The sequence below is a fragment of the Eschrichtius robustus genome, chromosome 6, assembly GCF_028021215.1.
Source record: "Eschrichtius robustus isolate mEscRob2 chromosome 6, mEscRob2.pri, whole genome shotgun sequence".
Classification (NCBI taxonomy): domain Eukaryota; kingdom Metazoa; phylum Chordata; class Mammalia; order Artiodactyla; family Eschrichtiidae; genus Eschrichtius; species Eschrichtius robustus.
Window position 1 is genome coordinate 143,240,889 of NC_090829.1, and position 15,141 is coordinate 143,256,029.

At 52.5% G+C, this 15,141-nt stretch overlaps 1 protein-coding gene across 3 annotated transcripts in view; it reads right to left on the minus strand.

Moving 5' to 3' along the window:
- Positions 1 to 2,044: 2,044 nt before the first annotated feature.
- The window catches only part of TMPRSS2 (transmembrane serine protease 2), a 33,994-nt gene continuing 20,897 nt past the window's right edge, over positions 2,045 to 15,141 (minus strand). For all 3 annotated transcript variants that reach the window (XM_068547111.1, XM_068547112.1, XM_068547113.1), the window contains exons 7-14: positions 14,885 to 14,995; positions 11,404 to 11,447; positions 10,206 to 10,377; positions 8,375 to 8,550; positions 7,596 to 7,691; positions 5,494 to 5,636; positions 4,914 to 5,066; positions 2,045 to 3,588 (exon numbers count right to left, since the gene is read on the minus strand). In XM_068547111.1, the coding sequence (XP_068403212.1) occupies positions 3,577 to 3,588; positions 4,914 to 5,066; positions 5,494 to 5,636; positions 7,596 to 7,691; positions 8,375 to 8,550; positions 10,206 to 10,377; positions 11,404 to 11,447; positions 14,885 to 14,995 (907 nt within the window). In that variant the 3' untranslated portion in view covers positions 2,045 to 3,576. The remainder of the gene's footprint in view (positions 3,589 to 4,913; positions 5,067 to 5,493; positions 5,637 to 7,595; positions 7,692 to 8,374; positions 8,551 to 10,205; positions 10,378 to 11,403; positions 11,448 to 14,884; positions 14,996 to 15,141) is intronic.

Here is a 15,141-nt window from a genome sequence, read left to right on the forward strand (position 1 = left end):
CAGGTTCTTTAATCACAGCAACGCAATGGCTCAAGCACCCATGTTTATGGGGTTAATTCATTTAAAATGAGGTAGCTGGTACAACAGTGAATGTTTTAAGTGTTACTTTGGAAGTAGCATAGATCGCAGCCCTTAAAACACTGGGTGCATTGGGAGAAGAGCTCTGGCCTGTGCCACATCACCTTCTCTGTGTTCAAAGCAGCAAAGGATTTGACTTCAACCAGGGGTTTGTGTGTGTGTGGCTCTTTACAAAGTCAGGTTCCACGGTGAAGCCTTGGTCATAAGGAAAAAGTCTCTGAAATCAGAGCCAGGTCAGGGAAACCCCAGGAGAACCAGAGAGAAGGAGCTGAGAACAGACCAGGGACCTGAGTTTAAGGTAGGACTGTACCCCGACCGCCATAACAGCACAGCAAGAAGTGAATCAAAGTTCATTCATTTTCCACGCTGCGAACTCACCTACTGCCCCAGCTGCAAGAAGCCACAAAATGATCAACACAGATTCCGCACTTCCATTAATACTCGTTTCCACTTTAATTACTATTTTGGGTTAATTTATATTAAGCAAATCTAACCTATGTCTTTTATAAAGGTTTAAGTACAAAAATATCAATATTTTCAGCGTTCTGGCTGGACTTTTTAGGTGAAATCAGCCTCATCCAAAAGTAAAACCATTCACGAGGGGACTCCAAAATGAAAAATATGACTGGAGAGAATGTCAACTGCCTTGCCCACATGGACGTTTTTAGGTATACAATCTTTATTATTTGCAGATCCCTTATGGGTGGATTCACCTACTTGCTAAAATGTATTGGTTCCCCCCAAAGTCAACACTAGCAGCACTTGTGGACAGGGGCAGAGGGGCAAAAAATTTGAGCTGCTGAATGAGTTTCAGCTCAGACTGTAAAGAAGTATCATTTTCAGTCTATTCAGTGCAGTGTTTTTTTTAGCATTTTCGTACTTTTGAAATGGCCCCAAGCAGAGTGGGAAAGAGCTGTCTAGTGTGCTAAGTGCAGGAAGGCTGGGCTGTGCCCTATGGAGAAGCGTCCTTCAGGAGTGAGTTTTAGGGCTGTTGGCCATAAGTTCAATGTTAACGAACCAACAATATATACCCATAAGGTGTCTTTAAACAAACACGTACTGAACAAGGTTATGTGGTGATGGGTTGACAAAGACCAGTGGCTGGCAGGCACCTGCCCCTATTTGTCCCTTAGGAGCCATGATTCAATATTCACTAATTCAGGGTTCGCGATGACTTTGTACAACATAATTGCCACGAGTAACAAGAATCAACTGTATTTTTGAACGTTATCTAACAAAAACATGTGCTTTTCTTTTTTAATTACAAGTTTTTCCATAATTTTAACACAAATTGACATGATGAAGACAATGGCCATTTTCTCCAGTCACCTGTTACCTTTTGGGACCTGCTGGATTTGGAGAATTTGAAGAATGAGGATGGGTTCTTGTTCCAGGCAGGAAAACATTTACCCAATCTCTCTCTCCCACTTGTGGTCACAACGCCAGGGACGGAGATGCTTGCTAGTTAAGGAAGCAGCTCTGCCACCGTAAGCTCACGGGGATTTTAGGAAGACAGCTTTAGGGGAAGAGATGCTAGACTCATGTTTGGGAAGGCAGGTTCTGAAAACTCTTGGGACACTGGGCAGAGAGTTCTAGAAGAGAGTTGGGTCTCGGGGTCTGAATCTGGGAGAAGTGGGAGGTACAGGCGATGCCCACTCAGGAGCTCACCAGGGGTCCCCTCCTACAGGACAGGCCGGGGGGCTGGCAGGGCGACCAGAAGACCACATCCGCCCAGCACCCACCCCCTCCCCCCGGGCCTCAGACCCGCCCCCTCCCCCCCCACCTCAGACCCCCCCCCTCCCCCCCACCCCACCTCAGACCCACCCCCTCCCCCCGGCCTCAGACCCCCCTCCCACCCCCGCCTCAGACCCGCCCCACCACGCAGCAGCTGCTCCAACATCCCGGCCCTACAAGGTAACGCAGATTGGCTCGCGGTGGCCACACATCGCCAGAGCCTCAACACACGTTTGGAAAAAGAATGCATAATTTATTTGTACAATTTTTCACACTTGAATTTTACAGTTTAAAAAAGATACAAAACAGAAGACAAACAGCGGTCACATAAATTAAGAGAAGCACTAAAGAAGGAACGCCTTCTCACCATGACAATGCTTTTTAAAATCCGCCTCGGGGAGCAGGCACGTGAGGATGGTCCCTGCGGTTGCTGCTGCCCGAGCATCCTGCGAGTGGATCGTACAGCCTTCCGTTCCAAGGTTAAGTCCTAGCACAGAATCACTCAGTTTGTTCTTGGAAACACCAGTGTGTCTGAGGAGGGGCAGAACCTCACGGCCCTGCGTTTATGCTTCACACTTGGCAACTGAAACGTGACCTTCCCTCCAGGGAAACTTTAGGGGCTGGAAGGGGCCACAGGGAGTCCAACACACTCCTCTCTCTCCTTTGTCACAAGCACAGATGCTGTGCTTTAGCGTGTCATTTACAGAGCATTAAATTCGGAGCCAGGCACTTTGTAAAAGCAGCTCAAGTCCGCTGCTGTTCACACAGGCAAAGACAACAGTAGTTTCAGAGAGCCAAGTGTAGAGCTACTTAGAGGATCACGGCTCAGATTCCATGAGCACTGAGGTAGTAACATGTAGAAACTTTACAGGAAACAGTGTATCTTTAATCAGCATCCCTGATTGCCCTGGGTCACCTCAATTTCCATGTGATTAGCAGGACTTAAGAGGGTCAGCAGGCACCCCACTCGGGGTGGGGACCACAGTAGGGGGTGGGGCGTAGCACAGTCTCCGGGGAGAGGGACAGGATGGAGACATGGGGTAAGGCTGGTCTCCCTGGACAGAGCCCCACCCAACAGGCAGGGGCCCCCTGCCCCGGCAGTGCTCAGCACTGAACACATCTGCTCTGAGGGCTCCGTCTACACCCTCACCACCGCCCCCCCCCCAACAAGAAGGAAAAATGGTTTCAGTGCCCTGACAAGTGGCTATCAAGTCATCACCCATGAAGGGCTGGTCCCTTTATTTCCAGCCACCTTCCAGGGCTGCTAAGAAGGCACTAAAAAATGATCAGCAAAATCCCTCATGGGGAGACAGGCCCTGGGGCTACCCCAAGTGGCCCTCACTGGCTATGGCCCCAGAAGGTGGCCCCTGCAGGTTCTACCTGGCTTCCTCCCTTCCCATCTCAAGCCGTCCAACAGCTGAGAAGTCAGCAGCCCCATGTGCATCCAAGAGGGGCCCCTGGAGTGGGGCTTGGAAGGGAGGTCCCCGTGGGACAGACCCTTTCCCTCTTCTCTGCACTGACCCTGCGTGCCCACACCCAGCTGGGCCTCCCCTGTCGGACGAGGGGCCCGGGAGCGTGGGCCCAGGGTGGGGGAGGCCACGTGGCCTGCAGAGAACTGTGGAGCGTGCCAAAGGCAGATAGGTTCACTATTTAATAAAAACAAAAGGACCTGGGAGTCATTTCTAAAAATAATTATGCACGGCGATTAAAAATCAGCCCCTTCATTTTCTTGTGGAATGGTGTCAAGGACCCAGGCTGTATGGATTAGCTGTTTGCCTGTTCAAAAAGGAAAAAGAAACGATGTTATTTTCTTGAGACAAACAAAGGTAGAAAATTATTTTTTCCCCTAAATGAACGTGAGGCCCTTATACAGCAATGAGTAAGCTTAATAAGACAAAGGGATATTGTTTTTCTACAGCATGAAGGTCAAGGGGTTAGGCTGACAGTGGAGGACAGCATGTGCAAAGGCCCTGAGGCATAAGGGGGAACGGGGTGTGTAGGGATCCAATCATTCAGCACAGCTGGGACACAGGCCTCTCTGGGCAAACCGAGCGTGACCTTAGCCACTGAAAGACATCAAGTGTCTAATTAGTCCTGCTTTCTACCCCACTTTCTCTGCTGCTACCCAGCCCTCTCGCTCCCCGCTCTGGCCGTGCTGAGCCACCGGCAGTACCTTAACACACCTTGCCTGTTTGCTCTCTCATCCTGGAGGGACAGTCTCCCCTTGGCCTGGCTCACCTCCCTCAAGGGGTCCGGGCTGCCTTCTCCTCCCAGCCCCACCGCAGCCCCCCAGCTTCCCTCCACCACATAGCCCGCCGCGGGTCAGAGGGGGTCATCTATTTCCAGCACTCGGCCCTTTGTGGGGTGGGGACTGGATGGGCCCCATGGCCACTTGAAGGTGTTAGGTCCTACGGTTTCACTCTCGGGAGATGCAGGCTGGACCTTATTGGGCAATGCCCTCTGGTTCTGCACCTGGGTACCTTTGCAGACTTGAGAGGGGACAGAATAGAACTTTTTCTTCCACCAGGAGCCTACCCCTAGCAGGAGCCGAAATCTGGGAGTTCTGCCAGTCCCGAGGCCCGTGCGATGGACAGACACCTGGTCCTCACCCAGGAACCAGGCAGAGCCCAAGGGCTGGGCTCCGTTATGCATTGCAGGCCAGACCAGGAGCCTGAGGTGGCAGGGTCCCCGGGAGCCCCTGCGATCTTTCCCCTCCTCACCACCTCTCCTTGTACCGGAGAACCCCAGCTGCTCCCCTGCCCCAGGGCGTACTCGATAGCCCAGAAAAGGACAGGGCAGAGTCACGGCTGGCTGACCTGCCTCTCCCTGCTCTCTGCCCATCACCAGAAGTTTGATTCAGTGACGCCTGGGTGGGTAAACAGAACCACCTGAGCCAGAACTAAGCATGGTCAGCAGAGCACAAGGAAGCCCATCACAGTCAGCTCCGGACCCTGCAAAGCTGAACCCCAGACGTTTTCATCCAAACACCAGTGGTGGGCCCTGGACAGTGGGGGAGGGGATGCCACCTGGCACGGGGACCGCACCTCCTAGGCTTTGACACAGCGAGTCAGAGAACCCACTCAGGAGGACGGGAAAGTTACCCTCATTTGTTGATAAATCCAGTCTGTAAACACGGTCACGTTTCCGTACACTCCTGGTCGGTAAGCCTTAGCACAGCCAGACCCCCAGCTCGTGTCCCCGATCAGCCACCAGACGCTGCTCTTCAGAGTGACCAGAGGGCCTCCGCTGTCACCCTGGGGGACACAGCAGGTTGCAGAGCAGAAGTGAAACCACAAGCCGTACATCACAGAGGGCAAGGAGGTGGGGGTAATGGGAGGGTCTGCAGGTCTCCTCCAACGAGGTGATAGTAATATAATCCCCCAAAGAGACTGTACCAGCGACGGATTTTAGTCTGCATCAGTTAATAGTTACCAAATAAATGGCTGTCCATACTTTTAAATAGTCAAAATACTTATTTCTGTGGCACTGACACTTGGACCACACAGCGCCTTCCGGAGGAAGCAGCGGCGTGCATTGTTGGCGGTACCAGGGCTTTCGCACCGTCCATGGCCGTCACTTCCCACGGCCACCCCCCGGGCCCCAGGTCGGGGAGAAGGCGCTCCTCACGGGCCCCGTGGGAGCTACGCAAGGCCCAGAGGCCGAACACAAGCTGGTCATCACCTGGCAGGAGTCGACGGTTCCCTGCAGGTACCCCGCGCAGATCATGGCCGGCGTGATGAGATCGCCGTACACTTGCTTGCTGTCGCACCGCCAGGGCTCGATGAGCTGCACCATCGCCGCGTTCAGCCCATCCGAGGTTTTCCCTGCCACAGAGGACGGCCTGGCTTTCCCAGGGAGCCTGGACTCCCTCCCGGGGGCATGGAGAGACCCCCCACGTCCCTCCTCCCATACTGGCTCCTGGGGCACCGGGGTATCTTCCAGCTGCTGGGGCCTGTGTTTAAAGCGGCTCCAGATTTGGTTTTGGGGGCAGACTGCCCGCCTCTGGGGCTGGGGAGCCCCACCTGTGTCCTAGAGTCATGCTCTCCCGTCACCCCGCCACTTGGTTCCCTGGGATCAGTTTTCCTCCTCCATTGCTCCCTCTTCTCTGGACCGTTCCCAGGGCCACCCGAGGGGCCCTGTGTCTCCACCTCAAACACCTGGCCGTCCTCAACCCCACACGATCCTCCACTCTGACCACCCGCCCTCGGCTCCCGGCAGGCGGAAACTTCCTAGACGCTCGCTGGGACTTGCGCTCTCTGTCCCCCAGTTGCTACCTGGATGTCTTCTGGGCTCCGTGGGCTTACCGTGCGTGCTGAAGCAGTACCTCTCCTAGAGGGCTCCTCCACCCAAAGCCACACCACCCCGTCCTCCGGACTCGGGAAATGGTCCCACCACCCACCGGGGGGCTCAGGTCACAGCCGGAAGCCGCCTTCCCGTGACTCCTCACCCTCTCCCTGCTGACACGCCATCCATCAGCAGATCCGGTGGCTCTGTCCCAAACGTGCTCCCACACCACCCACCCTGGTCTGAGCCGCCTTCTTGTCTCGGAGGACACAGCACTGGTCCCCTCACCATGCTGTTCTGTCTGCCCTCACCCCTAACCCTTCCGTGACTCCCTACGCAGCTGTCAGATCAAGTCACTCCAGTATCCTCATCATAGCCTAGAAGGCCCTATGCGAGCTGGCCCCAGCCTGCCCCCTCACCCTGGCTCATCGTGCCCTGGCCACACTGGCCCTTCTGTTCCTAAGGCACTCTCGTCATGCAGATCTTGGCTCAGGTGTCCTCTCTTCCGAGAAGCCTTCCCTGACCACCGCTCGCTGTCGCAAACCTCCGCTGTTCGAAAGCACCTAGTTCAGTTATTCATTTCCTGTCTGAGCACATCCTGCCCCCACACATCCATAGGAGAATGTGAAGTTCCTGCGGGCAGAGATTTTTGTCTCATTTTGTTCACTGCTGCATTCCCAGCTCTTGGTAGGTGCTCCACAAATCGTGGCTGACTTTCCCTCTTGTCTTGGATGCTGGGAAACCTTGCTCACAATTGGAAGGCTCAACCCAGGAGCTTTCTTTAGACCAGATGCCAGGACACCCAGCGCCACCACCATCCTCCCCTACCCCCCCAAACCACCCCGCCCTTGAGCTATTCACCGTGCTTTAAAGGATCCCTTGTAGGTGTGCCCTAAACACTTTTGGAAGGATGTAAACAATATATAAATGTACGACTAAGCCCATCCAATGCTCCATAAGAATTCAACAGCAAGGATCCCTTCATTTGAAAAACGTTATCTGAGATGAAAGCAAATTATAACTGAAGGCAGCTGGGCCAGCCTGCGTCAGGAGGGTCTAGTGCCTCTTCCCTGTCTGTGGTGTCAGGGCAGGAGGACAGAGCCTCTGACGCCTGCAGCTGGCATTGCCAGTCACACAAGCCCATCCTCACGGAGTCCGTTATCACTCGGCCATCAAAGGCAGGCAGACTTCCGGGCGGCCTGTTAGCGACCATGGGATACAAACATAGCGGGCCGTGTGCCCCTCACATTTAGGTGGCCTTCACCCTTCAAAAAGCAGTTTCCGCACACTGTTCCATTTGGTCTTAATAAGGGCATGGGGTAGGTAGGGCAGCTAGGATTTTCCATCTAGCGCGTGCGGAAACAGGCAAAAAGACTGGGTGAACTGCCCAAAGTCGTCCAATCATTTAGTGGTGGAACCAGGATCAAAACCTAGACCTCCCGCTTCAGGACCCAGTGCTCTGCTCCTGAGACCCGCAGATCCCCTGCTGGGAGCCTCACCTTTCTCGTAGGTGGACCCCCACCCGGAAATCCAGCAGGACTGTGTCGGTTCCAGCATCATGCCGGGGTTGGGCAGACACACTGCTTTCACTCTGTCTGTTTCAAGAAGGGAAAACAACGTGAGCGGTTCCGGTCTAACTGAAGGCCTCGGGCGACAGTGTCTGCCTGGATCTTCCCTGGGCCTGGGACCACCAGCCTCCTGCCCAAGGAGACTTCTGGATTCCAGTGTGTCCTGGCATCCCCTTTCCTGTCCCTGCCAGGACCCTCCTTCTAACAGGCAAGACGTCCCCCTCTGGAAGTGAGGGTTTTGGAAGATTGAAGATCAACAGTCCTGTGATGCAAATAGTTGACACTGGACGTGGTAGGGCTGCATCAGACTAAATTGATAAGGATGAAGGTAAATGATTAGCAATTTATAATTAAACTCACAGCAGGTGCAATTGCAAACCAGCACCGAGTGAAGTCTGACCCACCAGATGCTGACTATGAAACAACTTTTCTAGACGTTCATGTGTGCTGATTAAGTCGTCACCGTGCCGAGGAGGGAAAAGTGCCACAGTGAATGCATCCCTCAGTGGCCAAAGGCACATTTTGGGGTGACTCGGCCTCTGCTGAGCCCTCTTCTAGCAGCCAACCCCTCCCCTGGCTCCACACACTACAACTCAGTGCAAATTCCCTCCTTCTGGTCATCACGGCACATTTTATTTCCAGTCACCCTCTCCTTAAGATGCGGTCAAAACTGTGCACATACGCTGGGCTGTAGGAACACAGCTACGCACCGTTAAAAGTCAGAGGCGTCTGCAGCTTCATAAGAGCGATGTCATTGTTCTTGGTCTGGGAATCGTAATTTGGGTGGGAAATCACTTTTGCTACTCGGTATCCGTTTCCATAGAACATGAAAGATTGTCTCAAAATTCCTGCAAAGGCCGTCCAAATCTTGGGATTGTTAAGAGGTCTGGAAGACAGAGATGAACACCACTCAGCATGTCAGAACCACAGACATGAAACGCTCATCTGACGGTCTTCAAAAGTCATCCGCCGGAGCCAAGGTCTCCAAGGTGGCGTGATCTGTCAAAAGCCCCAGGACAAGACTGGCCAGGTGGTCTCAGGCCCTTCCCCCTCCCCACCTCACACAGCCTCCCACTCCCCTCCTTTACCTCATCAGTGAATCCTATTCCTCCCGTGCTTCCGCGCCAGCCTGCAAACCCTCGCAATTCCAAGAACGCTTATTCCTGCGCCTAAGTGCCTTCCTGAGGTTTGAAACCCCATTTCTGCGTGGCTGGGTCTTACTGACTTTTACATGCTAGAGCATTTCCTGACACACAGTAGGTGCTTAATAAGTGTGTACTGATGAATAGACTCTGAGTCTAATAGCCGTCCAGGCATTACCTTTATCTGGGTGTTTCCCTTCTAAGAAAATCCTAAATCCTACAGCCCATGGAATAGGGTGGATGGAAGGAAGGGAACGCTCTTGGACAATAAACACTGCTTTCTTCAACCATACAACAGCCCTTGGAGCAGCACACCTGTCTTACAGGTGCAGATGCTACAGTCAGACACCTCGAGGGAACTGTCTGAAGCCACTCAGCCAGAGAATGGCCAAGCCAGGCCCAGCCTCACTCTAAAGAAAAATAGCTCTGATGAGTGACGCTTTTTCAAAATAGCCATGTGACCAAAAAACAAACAAACCAAAAAAACCCTCCATGTTTAAGAAAAAAAGGAGGGGCAACAGTATCTTCTACAAAAGCTAACACTATAAGTGATGGCTACCCTTGCCCCTCCCCCCCACCTGTATGGGCAGTGCTGTGGCCCAGGGTGTTTAATGGACCAGAGAGAACCTTCCGGCATGGCAGCGTGAGGTCTGAGTGTCTCTGAGTGCACCCTCTCTGGGGACGAGCACCCAGGGGAGACCAGGCCTCCCAAGAGGGCAGGGGCCTCAGGAAGGGTGGGACAGAGCTGAGAAGGCTGTGGGCTAGAAAGAGTTCTTTTTTTTTTTTTTTTTTATAAATTTATTTGTTTTATTTTTGGCTGTGTTGGGTCTTCGTTGCTGTGCACGGGCTTTCTCTAGTTGCGGTGAGCGGGGGCTACTCTTCGTTGCGGTGAACGGGCTTCTCATTGCGGTGGCTTCTCTTGTTGCAGAGCACGGGCTCTAGGCGTGCAGGCTTCAGTAGTTGCAGCACGCAGGCTCAGTAGTTGTGGCTCGCGGGCTCTAGAGCGCAGGCTCAGTAGTTGTGGAGCACAGGCTCAATTGCTCCGCGGCATGTGGGATCTTCCCGGACCAGGGCTCGAACCCGTGTTCCCTGCCTTGGCAGGCGGATCCTTAACCACTGCGCCACCAGGGAAGCCCCTAGAAGGAGTTCTGATCACAGCGTCACCCCAGCCCCACACGGCATCCCTGCGCGAGTAATGGACACACGCTGAAGGCATGGGCTTGGCCACGCGCTTCACGAGTCATTTGACCTTCCCAGCGAGGCAACGACCTGGGCGCCCTTAGAATCCCCACTTGCCCGCAAGGAAACCGGAACTCGAAGGAGTCGGAGACTTCACTCAAGGCCGCAGGGCCCAGAGCCTCCGCCTCTCGACCCCGGGACCCGCCCCCTCGGGACTTACTCCTCCACGCAGTGGGCGGCGGTCACGATCCACTCGGGGGTGATGATGGAGCCTCCGCAGACGTGAGTGCCCTGCACGTGCAGGCTGACCTGCCAGGGCCAGTCCCCCGGGGCAGCGCTCGACCCGCCCACGATCCGGCTCTGGCGTCTCGTCTTCCCCGAGACCCCGCACTCTGAGGGCGACAAGCACAGAGCAGCCGGCCAGTGAGCGAAGCAGGGCCGCCCCCTCCCGGCCCCCTGACGCCCGTCACACCGAGTGCCCAGACGGCCGCCAGGCCGAGGGTCCTGCCTGGCCGGCGGGTGATTGTTGTCTCCTCTTGCTGCTGTTTGTTGGGGGTCCGACTTTCAGAGAATGTGTCCTGGTCTCTTTGGGTTGGGGGGTGGGGTGAGAGGACAGCCCTCCAGCCCCCCCTCCCCCCCGGAAGCACCACTTCTGCTGGCACTGTGTGCCCCTGCTCCTTGGCACTCGTGCGATTCCATTGGCGTCTCCCGTACACCCAGGGGGTGGGGCCTGGATAACAAAGGCCCTGGCACCCCCTCGAATGCTCAGAGGCCCCAAGATTCCTGAACAGAGCTAAGCAGGCTTTTCTCATGTGTGCTGCTCTCAAGCTGCCAGGAGGTGGATGGCATAGCGTGCGCGGGAAGGCAGGGCAGGCACAATGCTTTCTCCGTACCTAAAGAAACTTGAGCCAGCCTGGGTGGGAAGGTACCAGCGGGACCACTGGGGCATGCGTCCACCTAGGGGCGTCTGCTAGCTTCACCTGTTCAAACTGAAAAGCCAAGCTTCAGGCCTGAGACCCGTATGGGAAGAGGGTGGGGCTGTCCCAGAGGAGGGAGCCCACGGACACTGTCCTGCATACCAGTAGGAGGTTTGGAAACTATAAATAATCCAAACACAGGGATGGGGACACCCACAGGCCTCCAGCTCCAGCGCGGGGATGCCCTAGAGTGAGGTCCCGTCAGTTTCTTGAGCTTGCCCGTCCTCATGGGACAGCTGCTTCTTGGACTTGAGGCTGAAGGCGTCTCAAGTGCATCAGGATTCAAGAAAGGAGCCCCTTGGGCCGAGTGCTGGGCATGTCCTGACCTGTTACCCCACCTCATCTCTCCACATACCCCAGAGACACAGGGAGATACGTTTCTATAAGTACCAAATGTTTCCTATTTTAGAAACACAAAAAGGAAAACCAAGAATCACTTACCTATGCAGCGTAAAGAAACCACTGTTTTTGAAGAACAGACATCACTACAAAAGAAGAGGGGAAAATTCTGGTCACTCTAACAAACGAGACACCTGATTCTCAAAATACTTAGAAATAAATATTTTCTTCCACTGTTCTCCCTCTCTGCCTCCCCAGACATAGAAGAGTCCACAGTTGAAGACTTGAATAAGGAAAGTAAATCTATATACATAGGGGACAGTAGTAAAGAGCAGACACAGAGTCAAAGTGCAGGGTTCATATCCAAGCTGTGTGACCTTGGACAAGCTTCCTAACCTCTCTGTGCCTCAGTTTCCCCATCTGCAGAATGGGCTAATATAGTACCAACTCATAGGGTGGTTGTGAAGATAAGCACACATCATATCAGCTGTTATTATTTTTCCTTGGGATTTAAAATCATCCTTTAATTTTGTAAGGAAGACGTTCGTAAACTTCCAGGTTCCTATAACTGCTTTACGTTTACTGCACAGGAAACTATACAGTCACTCATTTGCCTGGGAACAGAAGAAAAGTTACTCATTTGGGGGGCAGACATTCCAGGTTACATATGAAAAAGAAACAACCAATGCGTTCCACTGTACACTGAATTTTCCCCCAATATGCTGAGGAGAAGAGAAACAGCCCTGACACCCACATGTTCGAACCTGGCCATGTTCTCTTGAACATAAACAGTTCCCAGGGCATCAACATGGGGCCAGACCACTGTTACATGATGGAGCAGGATGCAGGCACGCCCACCGCACAATCCCATGAACCTGGTCCAAACCACACAGTGACCAACAGGCCCCTATGCTGGCTGACACGAGTGGCCGCACTTCTTTGCCAATCCCAGCCATAGCCTGGCTTCATGCCTGCCACCCACCTTCTAAAAAAAAAAAAAAAACCATTAAGGTACCAACTACAGAAATCACCCTCACTTCCGGACAGCATCCAATGCAGGGCAAAGCCCTGCTTCCTGGAACCTTCCCCAAAATGACTCAACACAAGCCCACATCCTGTAATAAGTCCCTTCTCACCCCGTTCCATGGAGACACCCACAGTTCCAGGACAAGGCATGTCCTGGTGGTCTCTGGCTGGGGGGCATTGGATGCCAAGAGAAGACACGTTCCCATTAAGAGAAGATGCTTTCTAAGGATCATGAGGTCATTCTCCTCTGCATTTTCCTCTGCACACTGTGCAGCCATCAGCATCAGGGCACGAAGCAGCCACTCAGACAAACCCTGCGAGGACTCAGGTATCAAAGAGCAACTTCTGAAAGCAAAGAGGAGAGAAGTTCTCCCACCGCATGCCAGGCAATGACCTTCTCTTCTTTCCTCCAAACCCTGCAGCCACCTTGTGAGTTACCGAGAGGTGGCAGCCTTCCCTCCCCTGCTCAGCCCTGATTCCACGTAACCAAAGACGATGAAGAGACAGTCGGGGGCATTTACAAAGAGCCCAGGCAGCTGTGTTTAGCTTCTCGGGAGGGCAAACCACAGCCTGCTGTTTTGATGCGCACACCTGGCCGTGTGCACCCTTTCTCCTGGGCTCACCCTCTCCCATTCCTGGGGACAGCCAGACCAGGCACCCCAGGCAGGAGTCAGCCCCCCTGGCCACCAGGAACGCAAAGCTGCTCCCAGCCTCCCAGGAGAGGAGGGGAAGTGTGACCCGTCCAACCTCCCCTAAATGCAGCATCTGGCACCTGGCCAGCAGGGGGGGTGACGGCCTGGCTGGCCACCTGGGGATGGGAGATAGGGACCTGGGAGCTGAGGAAGACTTAAGCAAGAAGGACACTGTGTATCTTTCACGTTAAGGAACATTCGGATAGTAAAAATGATCCTAGGAAGACTGCAACCATTTTAAACATATGCAACACAAAATGAGTAGCTCAAGCCCAGCCCTCTCCCCCACCCTCCTAACCAGTTAAGCCATCAGCCATGGGACCAGCTCAGGTTCATTTCCACCCACCAGACGCACTGTGACCCGCCCAGCGCTGCAAGTGGGCCTCCAGGTAGAGGAAACATTGGTGCACTGGACCAGCCGCTCGCTCCCAGGCCCACCCCTTGCACAGCATCCTCTGACACGATTGCCTGGGCTGGGGGACCAACCACCCCTGCTGCCTGGGGCTGAGGGGCTTCTTGGGAAGCAGGATTTCCAGTGTGAAACTGGCAGAGTCCTGGGCAAACCAGGATGAGTTGATCACCCCAGTGGGGACCCTGAGACATTCTTTTGGACTCCTAGACACACACCCTGACACACAGTAAGGTACATGTCTAATGTCCGGAGAGAGAAAAAAATCAGGAAAGAGGAATTTCAATTGTGCCATGTTACCCAATACCATGGAGGGCAGAGGGCAGAGGGCAGAGGGCACAAACAAGACGGCAAATAGACCTTAGCCACTTCCCTAGAATAAACCCAGAGCTGCTGAGAGGGACGGGTCCTACTTAAAGTCCAACCTCCTCCCCATGAGAAACTCAGACAAACCCACAGCTGCAGCAGAGAAATCAAACTCTGGACAATGATTCTCCCTGACGTCTCGTGCTCGTTCCCATTACACAGTTTTTGAAAGGAAAGAGGAAATCACCATGGCCAACAGGCACGTGAAAAGATGCTCAACATCACTAATTATTAGAGGAATGCAAATCAAAACTACAATGAGGTACCACCTCACACCAGTCAAAAAGGCCATCATCAAAAAGTCTACAAATAACAAATGCTGGAGAGGGTGTGGAGATAAGGGAACCCTCCTACACTGTTGGTGGGAAGGTAAATTGGTGCAGCCACTATGGAGAACAGTATGGAGGTTCCTTAAAATACTAAAAATAGAGTTACCGTATGATCCAGCAATCCCACTCCTGGACATATATCTGGACAAAACTACAATTCGATAACATACATGCACCCCAATGTGCATTGCAGCACTATTTACAATAGTCAAGACATGGAAACAACCTAAATATCCATTGACAGAGGAATGGATAAAGAAGATGTGTTACATGTATGCAAGGGAATATTACTCAGCCATAATAAAGAATGAAATAATGCCATTTACAGCAACATGGATGGACCCAGAGATTATCATACTAAGCAAAGTAAATCAGAAAGAGAAAGACAAATACCATATATCACTTATATGTGGAATCTAAAATATGACACAAATGACCTTATCTAAGAAACAAACTCACAGACGTAGAGAATAGACCTGTGATTGCCAAGTGGGGAGGGAGGTGGGGGAAGGATGGATTGGGAGTTTGGGATTAGCAGATGCAAACTAGTATATATAGGATGGATAAGCAATAAGGACCTACTGTATAGCACAGGGAACTATGTTCAATATCCTGTAATAAACCATAATGGAAAAAGAATATGAAAAAGAATGTATATATAACTGAATCAGTTTGCCATACAGCAGAAATTAACATAACATTGTAAATCAACTATACTTCAATGAAATAAATTTTAAAAAAGAAATCACCAAATTAAATACCTGTGGTAGAGTTTTTTATAGAGATCGATATTGTTGGCACTGACATTCAGCTTCATGAAGCTTGTGGCCCCGCTGTCATCCACTATTCCTTGGCTAGAAAAAAAACTATTCCTGAAGAAGACAGAAAATCTTATTTAAAATAATGGGGTTTTTTGTGAGCATTCGTAAATCCTACGTTATAGCTATATCAGTATATGACATTCTGGTTACGAGGAACACCTTAGCATTTGGGAAAACAAAAACACAACTTCCAGTCA